This window comes from Podarcis cretensis, assembly GCF_951804945.1.
Source record: "Podarcis cretensis genome assembly, chromosome: 12".
NCBI classification, from domain to species: domain Eukaryota; kingdom Metazoa; phylum Chordata; class Lepidosauria; order Squamata; family Lacertidae; genus Podarcis; species Podarcis cretensis.
The window spans coordinates 28,108,828-28,127,004 of NC_137181.1; the positions used below are offsets into that span (position 1 = coordinate 28,108,828).

Genomic DNA, 18,177 nt, shown 5'->3' on the forward strand with positions numbered 1-18,177 from the left:
AGCATGCCTTGTTGCCAAGTCTACACTACATTACTGGAAACACAAGTGTACACATATCACCAGCTAAAGTCTGATTTCTCCAGATCTTGGACTTAGGTTTGTGGCACACCATGGGAATGTTGCCTTGCAATAGTGGTTAGAAAGGGGCAATTCACAGTTTGGATTAAAACAGAGGTTACCTTTATTACAATGTAAATCTCTTACATTAAATCGCTTTTGAAATAGAAGGCCACTTACAAAGCATAAAAATAGTAAACCAGTGCATAATATATGCAAGGGGTTCATAGGCATTGCTCTGCCTGGACCAACAGATTGACTTCTGGAAAGAGAGAGAGAGAGAAAGAGAGAAGCAGAAGAGCTGAAAAGCTCATAATGCTCCATTTCAAAACGCAGAGTTAGAGTAGGAACAAATTTCCTGGGATTCAGAGAGATTAACATCATTAAAGCTGTTATCTTGTTGGCCACCAAAACAAAGCCTCTTCTAGATACCTGTTGAATTGCACTTGTTGATTGATGGACAACTTCTATAGCTCCTGGTAAAAAGACATGTGATTATGTCATACCCTTTGAAAATTGTGTTCCCCTTCCCCACCCTTTTTAGCCAAATGAGAAGGATATCAATTAACTCAAAGCATGTTTCTCCTTGCAATATGCGAACAGTGGTGAACATGTTACCAAAGCTTATGCAATTTTATTTAAGCAGTGTTTTTTATCGATTGCCTGGAAAGCACTGCCAATTAATGTTTCTTTTTCAGACTCAAGACTTTTGGCTTTTAAAGCTTTGATCTTGTCTGAGAATATTTCATTGCCGCCAATTTGCCTCCCCCCCCCCATTTTTATTGAATTCTTGGGGTGACTGTTTAGATGTAAGGAAAAAGAACTTCTGGAAACAGAACAAAATGTGCATTTGTGCTTTTGCATCATACAAAGGAAATACAGAGAACTGTGTCTTTTAATCTGGTTTTGTAAGAGACTGGCTAGGTTTGCATGCTTTCTGGGTGACAACATGCCTGAGTGAAACACTGGACTCATGCATTCCCCTCCCCTCCTTCTGTACAGGTGGAAAGAAGACTTCTACCAAGTTTATTTTTGTTCTCAAAGAATCTCATGTTTAGCATTGTGACACATGAACTGTGGATTGTGCTTTTACAGTAAGCAATAGCTAGTTGCTAAGTGAGCCAGCTTCAAATAATAATAATAATAAGAAGAAGAAGAATAAGAATAAGAATAATATATATTTTTTAATATATCCCGCCCTCCCCAGCCGAAGCCGGGCTCAGAGCGGCTAACAATACTAAAATAATACAGCATTCTAAAATCAATTCATTATAAAAATCTATAATGAGTTATAGAGCTGACTTGTTTAACAATTACTTGTTGTAAAACCACAATACCGAATTTGTACATAATTCTCTGATGAGATTTTTTGAAAACAAAACTGAACTTGACAGGTTTAGCATTGCAGGTGAAAATGACCAGTGAATACATATATCCATCTGTTTTAATCAATTACAGTGTGCATGTAACCTCTTGGCAGGACAATACCTTTCTAAGTGGCAAGGAGATCTTGATTGCTGCCTGCTTCCAAGATTTCATCACTTATCAGGAAGATACAGATAACCAACTTGCCAAGTGACTAGGTGTCAGTATTGACCCCAAAGCTTGAGAACAGGGGTCGGCAAACTAAGGTCCGTGGGCTGGATAAGGCCCAGTTGCCTTCAGGATCTGGTCTGCGAACTGTCCATGGATTGCCATGGGGATTCTGTTCATTCGGGCTGCACCATTCCCCCCCCCGCGCCATTCCCCCCCCCCCAATACTGCGGCTGTGCTTCTTCCTGCCCAGCCTATAGGAGGAAGGGGGCTGGGCTGAGCTGGCTGATCAGCATTTTAAGCAGCCCCTCTCCGGAGCCAGCCCTTTTCTGCTGCTCATCTTCCCTCCATCGCCAACGCCCTGGTGCTCCTGTGGGCCAAAGAGCGGAACAGACAAGCTCGCTCTGCCTACCCACGAGAAGCAGCGGTGGCAGTAGCGGTGGCAGCCCCTGGGAAGGTAAGTGCAGCAGCTGGGGCTGGGGGGTGTTGAGGAGGACTACTTGCCCCTCTTGCCTCTTCTTCCAGCTCCACCCCCCCCCCCGTGCCACTTCTCCAGCCCGCCACAAGGTCTGAGGGACAGTGAACCGGCCCGTGGCTAAAAACTTTTGCCGACCCCTGTTTGAGAATAAATGCATTTATTCTCAATGTTTTGAGACTACATTTCCCATCATCCCTGACCACTGGTCCTGCTAGCTAGGGATCATGGGAGTTGTAGGCCAAAACGACATCTGGAGGGCTGAGTTTGAGGAAGCGTGTTCTAAGCCATTGTTTTTTTTTAAAAGGAATATATTTTTGGTCCGGTATTGTTGTTATGGATTGCCTTCCTTTCTTGCTGCTCTGCATTTTAATTTGCTGTTTCTGTTTTATTTGTTTTTATTAGATAACTGTGCATGTTGTTATTAGTTTCTTTGGACATGAAGCATGGAAAGGCGCAATATGAACTTTACTACTACTAGTAGTAATAATAATGAAAGAGTTTCCTGATATGTTGGTAGCGTCTATGGAGATTTAAGAAGCCCCCCCCCCCCCGGGGGGGGGGGATTGCCCATGATTTCAAAGTGACAGGGGAGGAGGAAGCTTCCTGTTCTTTGCACAGTTCCTTTCTGGGTTTGGAGCCGGAGAAGCATAAGGGGGACTCTACTTCCATTGTGGGGCTTCCTCCCTCCACTTAAGTCCAGTGTCCCCAGTGTCGTCCTTGCACAAGCAGCTGTGAAATATCCTCTTGCACAAAACACCTTTGGATATAGCCCATAATCCTTGATGAAGGAATTTCATTTCCCCTTCCCAAAAGGCAGATCATGGAAGTACAGTAATTTTTGTAAACTGAGCACAAAAAGACATACAGTGGCACCTTGGTTCTCAAACACCTTGGTACTCAAACAACTTGGAACCCAAACACTGCAAACCCGGAAGTAAGTTTTCCGGTTTGTGTGCTTTTTTCGGAAGCTGAACTTGCTCCACTTTGAGTGCCACACTTCTGTTTTAAGTGTTATGCTGAAGTCTGTCTGTTTTTGCTATTTATTTTGCGTTTTTGTTTTTGCGGCTCTTTTTGTTTTGTTTTTGCGACTGTGGAAACCAGTTCAGAAACTGCAGTACATTGTTTATTGCTTTCATTTTATGGATCAATGGTCTCATTAGATAGTAAAATTCATGTTAAATTGCTATTTTAGGGTTGCTTTTAAAAGTCTGGTACGGATTAATCCGTTTTGCATTACTTTCTATGGGAAAGCTTGCCTTGGTTTTGGAACGCTTTTGGTTTTGGAACAGACTTCCGGAACGGATGAAGTTTGAGAACCAAGATACCACTGTACTAAATTTTTCCAGTACACAATTGGTACATATTTTTATTGCAGAGGATCTACTACTCTGTTCATCACTCTACCCAGGGAGGGCTTGTGTAGGTGTTTCCTTTTTTGCTGTTGCTTAAGCTTCATGGAAACATGGATAGGAAACAGTTTATCTCACCCCTCAGTCCTTTCCTTCTCATTTGGCTCCTATGTGGCTGCAAGAGATACGTTTTGGAGAACCATGTAGTAGAGACGTGATTAGCTCATTAACGGAGGATCATTAAAGAATAGCAGAATTTGATTTAATGGAACTGCAGCTAGGTTCTTAATTTCTCAGTATAGTTGACTTGTTTCACCTTTTGCCTTTGCTGACACTAAACTTTGTTTTAGAACCCGCCTTGAAGAACTGCGAATGTTCTTGGAGAACGAGACGTGGGAGCTTTGTCCTGTGAAATCAAGCTTCAGCATATTACAGCTTCATGTAAGTACTAGTCATGTTAAAAAGCAGGAATGGGACGAATGCTTAACATAAATGGTTAAGGCTACTTTGGCCAAGACTGTTGAAAGGTTTGCCACTATCTTGACTTTCACTGTACATTTGCTGTGACTGTGTTGTGCTAGGGAAACAAAACACAATGCGGTGATACCTTAAAGCACTGTATGCATTTTGTATTCAGAATGGAAGGACCAAATTTTAAAGGAAGTTCTTGGATGTGCAAGGTGTTTTTCACTTGCCAATAAGCTCTTTTGCACCTTGTGCTGTAAAACGACATGAGAAAGATAAAAATAAATCCAAATGCGATGTTTTGCTTGTGCTACAGATTGTATGCATTGTCTTGCACAAATGGAAGCATGACAGCTGTTGTGGAGCCTACCTGTTAACAGCAGTGTGTGAACTTGGGGCAAGGTATATATGTGGGAGTGGTCTTTTTGTTAACTGGATTCAGCCCTTCTGTTGCCTTTGGACATCATTCCAAGCAATTGTTTTGTTTGATAAGAACAAGCTGCAGTGAACCTTGCATGTATTCCTCCTTTAGTGTGACTGTGAGGACTGGAAGTTATCACTTCTGATGGAAGCTTAGCACAGTTCAGCATGTTATACAAACCTAAACTATGTGTAATGTTAACTATGGCCTTTTTAAACAAGCAAGCCTCATAGCCAGTGTTTTGAATTTGGCTTGTTTAAGATGAACCGCAGTTAAGGTGAACCATAGTTTGTTAAGTCAGGATGATGGGACAAGCTGTGATTAAACTGGAAGCAAAAGCTTCCAAACTTGCAGTTGCAGTGGAGCAATATAGGGAACATGAGGGTAACAGTGGCTCGTTCTTGTTATGCTAAACAATGGTTTTGCATGATGTCCAAATAGAGTCAGCATTTATGCAGCCCATGCTATTTCCAGCATTCAAGGTAGTGATAAAACCAGATGCTATGATAAAAAGAAAATGTGTTAAAATTCACTTTTAGCAGCCATTTATATTGATTGATTTTTAAGCAGCTGTAAATGCAGAGGCATTGTAATTCTCATAATTTGCTTTTTTAAAAGTCTGCTGTAACGTAATTCATCACGATGCTTCACTAATGAACTTAATATGTGTTTTGAAAGTCTTTCATTTCCAAGCTGCAGGGGGTGTTTTGCCTGAAGTAATTGGGCAAGTGTGTTAGAATTAGACAAGCATCAAATTAATGGTTACATTTGCAGTCTTTAAAAATAAAATAAAATGAAAGAAGGAAAGCCATGTTAGATGAAAGACAAACACCGCGGTGCTTGTCAAGAAGCCGCTCCTTTATTATGTGGATCAATATTTAAACTGCATGGCAGAGCCTATAAATCACCTGTTTTGTGTTAATAGGAATTTAAGTTCATGGCACAGTCCCGTTCCCCTTCTGTGTCGCCAAGCAAGCAGCCTGCTTCAGAAATAGAAAGAACCATAACTCTGTTTGAGCAGTACTGTAATGGAGGGAATCCCTTTGAAATACAAGCCAACAACAGAGATGACGAGACTGAGGATGTGCTGGCTTCCAATGGGGTAAGGGAACACTCTGATGAGCTCTTAGTATTATGTGAGACATGGTATTTCTAACCAGTTAATTTTCAAAATGGATGTTGCAAAGTAATAATACTTCAAACAGGGAATTCCCTGTCGACATGCCTGGTGTTACTGTCGAAATCTTGATTCAGGACAGCTCAGTTGATAGAGCACGAGAATCTCAAATGTAAAGTTTGTGAGTTCGAGCCCCACATTTGGCAAAAAAATTCCTGCATTACAGGCGGTCGGACTGGGTGACCCTCGTGGTCCCTTCCAACTTTACAAGTCTATGGTTCCATGTTGGGAATCATAGCATCCTGGTTACTTAACACAAATGCTCCTAGATGCACCCACCCACCTGTAAGAACCCAGTTAGAACCTTGGTCTATGAGGGAGATTGGGCTGACAAAATAGCAGAGCAGTGGCCTCTCAGGACTATTTTGGGGGGCCTATCTTCCAGGACAGACTGGATTCACTCTGTAACGCAAACTCCAAATCTGTTGAAACTTGCATTCGGTTGATTAGATTATTTACTTGTGCTTTGGTTGACCTAGACTCTCTGTATAAAATTAAAAACACATTTCTTCTCCTTTGTGGTACTCAGGATTTGTATACCTGTTCACCGGTGAACACTTTGTGCACCTGGTGAAATGAGCTCTGATCCATGAAAGCTTATGCCACAATGACTTTTTTAGGCTTTAGGGCTGCATAAGACTCTGTGTTGCTATTGCTGCTACAGACTAAAAAACTGGCCTGTCTGGAATCCTGCCCGGTTTACATATGCATCTTGTCTAAAGCAGCCGATAGCTGAAAGGCAAATGAGCCTCTGCCACATAAATCCCATAGTGGTGGTTTAATTTTTTTCTTGTACAGTTCCTAATGAAATTAATATTCAGATTCATGGTCACTGTCAAGGATTGGCCTTTCTGTTGCTACAATGCGAGTCGCGTTGTGTTTTCCTATAAGTAACTGATTGGTACTACTATCATCACAGAACTGACACATTCTCACATCGCTAGGGGGCGCAATGATCACATATACCAGCAACTGGCTATGAGTTTCTATAAGTTGTAGTATATATTTTCTGCAACCTTGTTTTGGATTGCCCATGGTAATACTGAGTATTTATTATGGAGGCTGACATATGTAGTTCTGCAAGGCTTGCTGTTTCACCTTGTTTTGGTTAGTACCTGCTATGGTGCATCCCCACTCTCCAGGATCTGGATAATTAGTGAATTATCTATCAGGCTGTCATGAAAATGAATTTGTATGCATGTTTTCCTCAAATTTCCTCAAATGAGTTATATGCATGTTTTCCTCAAATTTGGTTGGGCAGTTGTTAGATCTGCAGATATTAAAAAATGAGTTTTATTAATCTTACATGTGGCTTTAATTTCTTGGGCAGCACTTAGCAAATATTTTAAATTGTGGTGGTTTGCAATTTATTATCATTTTGCAGCCTCTAATATTCGGATCAAACGTTTAGTTGCATTGTTTCTCTTACTTAACTGAAAGCTGCTGTTGGTAGTGGTTCAGCGTTCAGCATTTTTCTTTCAAACAATTTATCACAATTATGCTTGTTTTGCTTAGATTTCTCGTCTGTCCCACCCTGTGGCTCATTCAATGCAGTGGGCCCACCACTTACATGAAGGTTCAGTTCCAGGGGCCCACATGAAAAGGCAAAATTGCGCAAAGTCAGGAACCTCTGAAATCGCCCCCTACCCCCATGAGGCAGAAAGCTGCTTACCGGGGTCTAGGGAGGTCGTGAGAGGGACCCATGATATTCCATGGGCTTTCCCATGACCTTCTCAGACTGTGGTAAGTGAGGAGGCCCCTTTCTTACCGACCTCTAGGACAGTCTCAGAGCCCTCACGCCCCCTTCCTAGAGTCTGGTAAGGAAGGCACCGCCATGCTTTCTGGGCTTAGGGAAGATGGCGGGGGGGGGGGGCTCTGGAATGCTGTCAGAGCCCTCCTCTCTTCCCGAAGCCTGTCAGAAAAACTCCTTGGGACCCAGTATGTGTGTGGGGTGGGTGTGTGAATAAATGGGGGGAGCAGAGAACAGTGGGTTTTCCCAGCTCTCCATTTAGTTATTTAATCCCCCACAATTGTAAGGTTACAATTGTGTAAAGAAAATGAGTGCAAGTTCCAGGCTGTCTGTCTGTCTGTCTGTCTGTCTGTCTATCTATCTATCTATCTATCTATCTATCTATCTATATCTATATCTATCCAGAACTGAATCTGACTAGTCCAGATATTATTTGCTGTATAAAAAAAACCTATAGTACTGTAGTTGTCTTTTCTGAAGAAGTTTTTGTCTGGTGAGCAAGTTATCTGCCATTCACCAGGGGAAGAATGACAGGAACAGTATCTTAACTTCAGACAACGTTGCTCCGTGTACGGAATTAAAGTCTAAGGACCACTGAGGCGTTTTATGTGCCTTCTGAGTTACTGCACAGGAACTGAAAGCGCTTACGGTTTATTTTGATAGTATGAATCGGATGAGCAGGAAAAGAGTGCCTATCAAGAGTATGACAGCGATAGCGATGTTCCTGAAGAACTGAAGAGAGACTATGTTGATGAACAGACTGGAGATGCCCCGGTAAAAAGGTACCTTGAACATACATTTCATAACTTATTTTTTTCTGACATGCTTAAGCATAAACATATATACTGTCAACTCATCCTTAGTGGGACTTCGAAAGCCCCCCATGCATATCTTAAGGTAACTCTTTCTACATCCATTTGTCTAGCGAGGAACACTCCCTATGTGCCAGATATGTGCCACGAAAGCCCCTGCGTAGTGCAGAGTATTCTGGGTCCATGTTCTAGGATTTGTTTTTGGACTCCAGCTCCCATCAGCCTCAGCCAGCATGGCCAGTTGTCAGGGATGATGGGAGTTGGAGTCCAGCAGCATCTGGGATAGCCACAGGATAGCCATCCTTGGTATAAAGAGAGAATTGCCTAGGCCTGTTAGTTGTTAACCATGTACCTGTGTAAACTGAGCATGCATGTTAAAGGACAGGAAGCAAGCAAGCTTCTACAGCTGCTCTTGGCAGTGATGGGCAAGTGATGGTTAAGCAAAGCTTGTCTGCTATTACTGATCTTCTCACTAGGGAACCCTTGATAGTCAACTGAGGAACTCGGGAACACTGTTTGGAAAAGCACTCTTTGACGTTCATGCTTTTTATCAGCCACCTTGGACGCTTTTTAAACTGTTACAGGGAAAAGCCCCACATCTGGTTGTGACCTGCATTAGTTCTGAAGGTGGTGGTGGTACCCAAAGCAGAGCATCTGACTATGTCTAGAGCAGTGTTTCCCAACCTTGGGTCTCCAGCTGCTTTTGGACTACAACTCCCATCATCCCTAGCTAGCAATACCAGTGGTCTGGGATGGTGGGGAATGTAGTCCGAAAACAGCTAGAGACTAAAGGTTGGGAAACACTGGTCTAGAGAGCAGCCAGGTTCATATAGGAGCAAGCAGTCCTTCTCTCAGCAATGGCCACCAGCTTGGATGGGTTTAAAAAAACCAATTCATGGAGGATAAAAGGTTGTCAGAGGCTCCTAAATCTGATATCTTTGTGTTCTACCGCCACTGTTGGAGGGAGTATGCGTCTGAATTTCAATTGCTTGGAAACCGCAGGAGGCGAGAGCACTGTTGTACTCAGGTCTGGCTTGCTGGTTTCCCACAGGCATCTGGGTTGGCCACTGTGAGAGCAGGATGCTGAACAGGTGCGCCACTCACCTGATCCAATAGGGCTCTTCTGATGTTCTTAGATTGGAGAAGGTGGAGATCTAAAATGGGTGGAAGCTGCACAACTCCGTTTAGCATCTTACAAGGCAGATTAGTAACAACGTGGAGGCAAATGAATGCTATTTTGGGAATGAGAAAATAGATCTTTGCAAATGGAGGCATTAGCGTTAGAGCTTTTACATCCACATGATCTTCATAGCTAAAAAGTCAGCAAGAGCTTTGCTTGGCCTTTGTAGCTCCGATAATTATTCCATGAAGAAATTAAAATGCTGCACGCTCCAGCTAAAATAAAGCCATTTATCATTTTAAGCGCTTGGCTAAGACCTTTTTTTTCATCCTTTTGTTAATTGGCAAAATTGAAATTAGGCATGACTTCAGTATGACTTAATTACTAAGGGTATGAGGTGATAAATGTATTCCTGTTGTAGAAGATAGATAAACAGGTGTGGAAGCCCGAGGCTACTAGGAAGCGATGCTCTGTTCCGACTAAAGGAGCCATCTTTTATTTTATTCTCTCAAAATGAAAGTAACATTTTACCTAACTCCCAATACAGTGGTGCCTTGGGTTACATACGCTTCAGGTTACAGACTCCACTAACCCAGAAATAGTACCTCAGGTTAAGAACTTTGCTTCAGGATGAGAACAGAAATTGCGCAGCGGCGGTGCAGCAGCAGGAGGCCCCATTAACTAAAGTGGTGCTTCAGGTTAAGAACAGTTTCAGGTTAAGAACGGACCTTGGGATCGAATTAAGTACTTAACCCGAGGTACCACTGTACTTCTTAATTCCAGTCAAAGCCTTGCCATTACTGGGGCACCCATATCCACCCCGAATGCAAATTGTTCAGAAGGATGCTTAAGCCCTTTCATTTCTAGATCTGGGCTAGAGAACTTGTTTTAGCCTGAAGGGCCGTATTTCCTTCTGGGCAGCTTTCCAAGGGGCCGCATGGCAGTGTGTTTACTTACAAAACATTATTATACTCTGCTCCTTTAGTGGCAAGAACAAAATATAAACGGAACATTAACTTCCCCATCTGTGTGGTCCATGTCTGTGCACTTATACCTAATAATTTTTCTACCTAGTATTTCTCGAGAAACTTTGAGAAGCAGGAAGCGATCAGATTATTGCCTCAGTAAGGTGAACGCTCCCATTTTGACCAACACTACACTGAATGTAATAAGGCTTGTTGGTAAGTGAAATGGTTTCTTGCTTTCTTAATACAACCTGCATGTTTTATCAGTGTGTGTGTGTTTTATATTTAGAATTGCCTGGCTTTTAAAACTTTATAGCAGGAGTGTCATGGTCTCATCTTTGAATAGTTCTGAGTTGCCATTGCTGTTATATTTTTGTTACCAAAAATTACAAAAATTACAATGTGAAACAAAAATGATAAAAGATTGCAAGATAATTTATCATGAAGAGATTCTGCAGTATATTTACAAAAGAAAAGCACGGCAAAAGCACAAAAGGAGGGGAGAACTAGTAATAACGATTAATTCAAAGAATAGAATATGCTTCATTTCAAAAAGGCTTCATGAAAATATTCCCATTTAGTAATCCACCACATTATCTTACAACATTTTCACAGGTGTGTGCAATCAGTCCCTAGCTATTGTTTAATGTAATTAACTGGGGGTTCTCAGGCAGTCAATGCCTCCTTATAGTGCTCTTCCTTTTCCTACCACCCTTTTTAGCTTCATTATCTCTCAACTGCTCCCATATTTTAGCTGTTTTTCTGTAGTCTTTCCAGTGTCTGGCATATAATATCCATGCTGATTGGAGTATATCTGGCACGTGTTCAACTTTCTTTATTTTCCTAAGAGGCGACATGATAGGAAGTGTATAAAATTATGTGTGGTATAAAGAAAATGGATAGAGTGCATTCCCCTCCCCATCTCTTCTAATAATAGAACTCAAGTACATCCCATGGATTCAGGACAGACAAAAGGAAGTACTTCTTTGCACAGAGCCTAGATCAGTGATGGCCAAACTTGGCCCTCCAGCTGTTTTGGGACTACAACTCCCATCATCCCTAGATAACAGGTCCAGTGGTCAGGGATGATGGTAATTGTAGTCCCAAAACAGCTGGAGGGCCAAGTTTGGCCATCACTGGCCTAGATAAACTATGGAATTCTTTCCCGCAAGAAGCAGCGATGGCTGCCAACTCGGATGGCTTCAATCAGGGGTGCCAAGTTGAATAAAATATGGGGCGGAGGCAGGTAAGTCCCGCCCCACATAACCACATAATTGATCATATGAGGTGGCACACAGACACCATTTGAATGGCAATGCCCATCAACTTTGGGGGGAAGCGCCCTCAAATGTTTTATTTGGGGGGCCGAAGGGATCCCAGCCCCTAGGAGTTGGCTCCTATGGCTTCAGTAGAAGATTAGACAAGTTCATGGAGGGTGCCTACAAACCCTCGTCCCTATCTGCTGTCTCTATACCAGATGCAGTGTGCTTCTGAGCAGCAGTTGCTGGAATCAGATGGGAGAGCAGTGCTGTGCTTAGGTCCTGCTTTCAGCATCTGTTTGGCCACTGTGAGAACAAGATGATGGGCTAGACAGGCCACTGGCCTGAGCTAGCAGAGCTCTTCTTATGTTCTTGTGGATGTAAGGTTTTATTTAACAGGCGGTGATGTGTCAGACATGCTGTAATTTGGTTACAACGCCCACTACTTAATGTTAGCTAGGATGCAAACCTTGGAGAATACTTGTACTGAGCCAACGTGCGTTCCCACAAATGTGCTTTTTCACTGACTGGTGCAACAGAAAGTCCTTCGGTGTTTGGGGGCTTTTTATTGCCTTTTACGATGCTTAGAACAGAAAGTTATCACACGAAGTCATTACCTTAATCTACAATGTAGGTAAATGGATTTTCATCTGATGGACACGAGGGAATGTAATTGAATTGTGTTTTGTGGAACCTCATTTCCATGCATCCTTGCCAGCAATCTTGTTCTCCCCATGCTGTTACCTGAAACTTCGTTAGACTCTGGGAAAACATTGCCTTTGTGAGCATGACCTACGCACTCTGAGCTCTTCTGGGATGCTGCAGTAATAATTTGATAAATATTGCTCAATATTTCTTGGCCAAACGCATGGTATCTTTCTCTGAACTAATAAGACTGTTGACACATCTGGTTGAAGAACATGCAGAATTGCCGTCTAAAAATCAAAGCAGGCACTTCATTCTTTATGGAGTTTAGATTAATTTGGCAAAGATTATGTTGTTCATTACTTACTAGCCAGAAATGTGAGGAAAGATTTTTGTGCCCGAACTCCCAGTTCTTTGGTTGTTCTTTATTTCCTTCCTTCATAGCTTCTTCAAAGGATATCCCTAGCTAGGTTGGCCATTATGGGGTAGAACTGGCCATATTCCAGTGTATTTAGGGAATATTGAAAGAATGCATTATCTAAAGCACAGATGATAAAGTGTTGTCTCTCAGATCAATGACCTGGAGCATGGAAGGCAGATAGAAAGTATATGGGTAAAAATTGTGGTAGAGGGAAACATCAGTGACCTTACTGTGTGTGTCTGCTATGGATCTCCAAGTCAGACTGAAGACTTGGATGATGCCTTCCTAGAGCAGAATACCAAACATTCAAAAAGGAGAAATATAGTAGTCATGGGAGACTTCAACTGAGTTTTGTAAGCAGAGGTTGGATGGCCATCTGTTATCTTTAGTTGAGATTCCTTCATTGTAGGGAGTTAAACTAGATGACTCTCAGGGTCTCTACAATTCTGTGATTCTATCCCTGAACTTTATATGCCTTAATAGGCTCTTTGAACTGCAGCCATGGTTTTATAAACAGGTACCTAAATAAAGAATAGTGGATATGCAAAAGTTATTTGTTGAAACTAACCCTACCATGAAATATTTTGCTGTGTCAGTGTTCTAAAGGCGGGGAAGGGGTTAAAAATGCTTTTCCCTATTCTGTATTTGATAATTACTAATTGGCATGTCCACTGTGCTTTTGTTGCACAAAAAGTCTTGTAGAATCTATATATCCTTTCAATAACCCTGTGAGACACTTTAGGGTAAGAAATTGTTAAATTGGGCTTTTCATGCATTATCCAACTCCAGCATGAAAGGAAATTTCTAGGTAAAGATATGCAAAGAGTAAAAAACATGGATATCATTTTTTTTAAAAAAAAAGCACGAAAAACGCAGTGAACACTGACTTAGAAATCTGGGATGCTTTGAGGTTTTTAAAAACTGCTTTGAGCTTTTGTGTTTTTTGGTTGTTGTTTTTACAAGCAAGCAGTAAATTGCAATGAAAATAAATAAATCAATCTTGCATGGGCCACTGCGATTTTTCTTGAAGCTATATTGCAATTTACAAACACCTTGAGTAACACCTCTAAGATTTACAAACACCTCTATATGGTTCATTATGTGTTCTGCTGCTTAATTTCTCACACAAAACATAAAGCAGAAATACATTTCTGTTATCTCTTTTTCTGCCAGACTTTAAGGGCTGACTTGGATGACTCCTCCATAATCTATTTGAGATAAGGTTAATGTGAGCTATTGCCCTCTCCCCTTGATGGTTCCAGCTTGTGAGAGCTGGAAAAGACGTCTTGCAGTGAACCATCATGTAATGGAAATTTTAACTGTGATAATCATAACTGTAGGATTCTATGCTATGTAAGAATTACCCACGGCCATGTAAACCCTGTTACTGTGAGAGCCTATCATGAAATTATTCTAAACGCATCCATAAGCACTTGACAAATTATATAGTAAACCGAAAACATAAAAGTTGCAGGCTTTTAAATATTAAAAAGTAACTCACCCCATATAGTTTTGCCTGGAAGTCTTAATATCACACTTGTTTTAGAATCCAGATTGCGAAGAAATATGTGCCAATGGCAAACAATTTGTCAAAAAAGCGTGTAGTTGATTGCATCTTTGTAAAAGTCTGGTTTCACTGCAAGTGCTGCTCATAATGTTCTTCCCTTCCCTTCTAGTTATTCTAGGGGATTTTGGGGGGTGGGGGCACACTCTGCTGAAGGTCCTGTTGGTGACTTTTTACCTGTTTAGTGCGGAAAAAAAAAAAAAAGGTTGTCTACTAGGTTTATAGGAGAGAGTTTAAAAATTGGCATTATCTTATGGAAGGAATGAAGAAGAAATGTTCCTGGAGCCTGAACAGTGTCAAGATGCAGAATGATGTAGTGATAGAGAAATGTTCTTGGCATCTAAGGGAGAAAAGATTTTACAGGGGCAAGATTTAGGGAAGAGTTCCTTGTCTTCCTCATAGACTCTTAAGTCCTATCTTCTAGCCTTTCTGTTAAGTAGATGTTCTTATTGAGATGTTTGGAAAATCCAGGCCCATGGGATTATCTTGGGTGTTATTGGAATCATTGACATACATATCAGTTACCAACAGCTTCAGATGTTATTTCTCTCCATAAATGTGATCAGTAACATTGGGACTGCTCCCGGGTGCAAGGATGGGCAACCCCAGAGAAAAAGGGGGAATGAGCAGAATTTAAGGAAATGTTCAAAACTACCAAGGCTTAGAAAGATGTTTGTAATTGAGGGACATAAAATCATTAGGGCATTTCATTGCAGTTTTCATTGCAGATTTAATGCTATTTCATGGGCTAGTGCAATGTATTATAATAAATGAGATGCTGCCTTAAGCTAAAAACGGTGGTGCAGTATTTTTTCCATAAATGTGCTTAAACTTTCCGGGTTCTGATTTCGCAAGGTTGATTATCATTACCTCTATTTCTGATGTCCAGGCTGTGATTGCCACTTTTTATGTAGGTGCCACCCACATCCAAGAGGAGAGGTATTAGCAGGCCTTTGTAATTTGCAGAAGTGCAAAACAACAACAGCAACAGTATTAGAAATAAAACCTAAGTGGGGGGGGGGACCACAAAACAGCCCAGTGAGAATTGAGAGTGCTCCATGGCTCTTTAATACTGATTGATAGCTGAGGGGCTGGAATCCTGAGCAGGGAAGTGCTTCACGCTGCCAACACTTTGTTGCACGGCAAGGTTGTCCTATCTATGCCAGTTTCCAACATTTCACCACACATCTAGGCTGTGCACACAACCATATGTTTAAAGCACATCCTTCCTACCCCTAAAAAAGAATCCTAGGAACTATAGTTTGTGAAGGGTACTGGGAATTGTAGCTCTCTGAGGAGTAAATTACAGTTCCTGTGATTCTTTGGGTGAGGGGGATGTGCTTTAAAAGTTTGGTCTGTACACAGCCTAAATATGATCAAGAATTGGAACCTAGGATGGAGTGAAGAAGTTGGGAAGAAGCTTAACTGTTTATAACCAGGGACAACGAGGAGAAGGAATAAGCTCGGAGCTTCCCAAACTGTGTGTCGCAACACGTTAGTGTGTTGGCTGCAGTGTTTCGGTGTGTCGTGGAAACAGTGGCAGAGCTTCATGCTCAAGCAGGTGGGGGCGTGGCTGTCGTGTGTCCCGGAGGGCATGGCACGTGTCCTGGGGGCATGATGCGCCGCCTGCGGGGGCGTGGCACCCAGCGCAGGGGGTAGGGCAGCCATGATGGCACCCCACCGGGATTGTGGTGCCGGGGTGTGTGTGCTCCCCCTGCCCCCCTCTTCCTCCACCAGTGCGTGGAAATGCTCCCCAGGGCTGGAAAGTGGTTAGTTTAACCTGTTGTTGGTGCCCTGTTGTTTTCAAATCTCTCATCCTTCTTAACACTCATATAGTTTACAGTGTCTTTGTAAATAGTCCTTAAATTTCTTCCAATCCTCCTCCACTGCTTCTTCTCCCAGGTCTCGGATTCTGCCAGTCATTTCTGCCAGCTCCATGTAGTCCATCAGTTGCATCTGCCATTCTTCCAGCGTGGGCAGATCTTGGGTTTTCCAATGTTTCGCTACAAGTATCCTTGCTGCAGCTGTTGCATACATAAAAAATGTTCGATCATTCTTTAGCACCCTCTGGCCGACAATGCCCAAAAGGAAGGCCTCTGGTTTCTTGGGAAAGGTATACTTAAATACCTTTTTCAGCTCATTATATATCATTTCCCAGAAGGCCTTAACCTTAGGGCAAGTCCACCAGAGGTGAAAGAACGTTCCTTCAGTTTCCTTACATTTCCAACACTTATTATCTGACAGGTGATATATTTTTGCTAGCTTGACTGGGGTCATGTACCACATATATATCATTTTCATAATATTTTCTTTCAAGGCATTACATGCCGTAAACTTTATACCGGTGGTCCATAACTTTTCCCAGTCAGCAAACATGATATTATACCCAATGTCCTGTGCCCACTTTATCATAGCTGATTTAACCGTTTCATCCTGTGTATTCCACCTCAGCAGCAAGTTATACATTCTTGAAAGTAATTTAGTCTTAGGTTCTAACAGTTCTGTTTCCAATTTCGATTTTTCCACCTGGAATCCTAACTTTTTATCCAATTTAAAAGCCTCTTTAATCTGAGCTTAATGTAGCCAATCTCGCACTTTATCTTTTAGTTTCTCCATACTCTGCAATCTCCAGTTGTTTCCATCTCTTTCTAATATTTCCCAATACTTTGGCCATTTGACCTCCATATTGGGTCTTTTCACTGCTTTAGCTTCCATAGGTGATAACCACCTCGGGGTCTTATTTTCTAATAGGTCTTTATATTTTGTCCAGACATTAAACAATGCTTTCCTTACAATATGGTTCTTGAAATTCTTGTGAATCTTAACCTTGTCATACCACAAATATGCATGCCATCCAAAAGCATTGTTAAATCCTTCCAAATCTAAAACATCAGTGTTTTCAAGAAGCAGCCAATCTTTCAGCCAGCAAAAAGCTGCTGATTCATAGTACAACCTTAAGTCTGGCAGGGCAAACCCCCCTCTTTCTTTAGCATCGGTTAGTATTTTAAACTTAATTCTGGACTTTTTGCCCTGCCAGACAAATTTAGAAATATCTCTTTGCCACTTCCGGAAACACTCCATTTTGTCCATTTTGTCTGTAAAGTCTGAAAAAGAAACAGCATCCTTGGCAATACATTCATTTTTATAGCAGCAATTCGGCCCAACAAGGAAAGTTTCAGTCTTGACCAACTTTCTAAGTCCCTCTTGATTTCTGACCAGCACTTTTCATAATTGTCTTTAAATAAACTCAAATTCTTTGCTGTTATGTTCACCCCTAAGTATTTTACTTTTTTAACCACATTTAACTCTGTCTCTTTCTGAAACCTCTCTGACTCTGAAGTTGTCAAATTTTTTTCCAGTACCTTAGTTTTTTGTTTATTTAGTTTAAATCCCGCCACCCGACCAAAGTCTTGAATCAATTGTAATACCCTTTTTGTATTAGATTCTGGCTCCTGTAAAGTCAAAACTAGGTCATCCGCAAATGCTTTAAGTTTATACTGTTTCGCTCCGACCTGGATTCCTTCCACCAACCGGTCCCCTCTGATCATATTAAGGAGCACCTCCAGGACCGAGATGAATAACAGAGGGGAAATAGGGCAACCTTGTCGTGTTCCTTTTTCAATTTTAAACTCTTCTGTCACCACATTGTTAACTATCAAATTGGCCTTTTGTTCTGAATAGATTGCATCTATCCCATTTTCAAATCCCCGTCCCACTCCCATCCCTTCCAAATTTTTCTTCATAAACTTCCAAGAAATATTGTCAAAGGCCTTCTCCGCATCTATAAATATTAACACTGCTCTTGTATTAATATTTGTTTGCAGAAGTTCCAAAATGTCAATAATATTCCTTGTGTTAGCAAACAAATGTCTTCCTGGGAGAAAGCCTGCCTGATCTTTATGGATCACCTCACTTAAAACCTTTTTAAATCTATTTGCTAAAATGTCTGCAAAAATTTTGTAATCCACATTGAGAAGGGAAATGGGGCGGTAATTCTTAAGTTGTGTCTTTTCCAATTCTGATTTGGGTATCAATGTGATGAAAGCTTCTTTCCACGTTTCCGGTGCTTTCTTCCCCTCCATAATCTCATTGCAAACCTCCATTAGTGGGTGTGTCAAGTGATCTTTCAATGTCTTATAATATTTGGAGGTAAGCCCACCA

General features: G+C 41.5%; 1 protein-coding gene across 1 annotated transcript in view; it reads left to right on the forward strand.

Annotated features, from left to right (window-relative positions):
- VPS50 (VPS50 subunit of EARP/GARPII complex) overlaps window positions 1-18,177 on the forward strand; it is an 83,661-nt gene that overhangs the window by 35,621 nt on the left and 29,863 nt on the right. Inside the window, exons 17-20 of the mRNA XM_079948437.1 lie at window positions 3,768-3,858; window positions 5,229-5,405; window positions 7,894-8,012; window positions 10,237-10,343. Coding sequence (XP_079804563.1) covers window positions 3,768-3,858; window positions 5,229-5,405; window positions 7,894-8,012; window positions 10,237-10,343 — 494 coding nt within the window. The remainder of the gene's footprint in view (window positions 1-3,767; window positions 3,859-5,228; window positions 5,406-7,893; window positions 8,013-10,236; window positions 10,344-18,177) is intronic.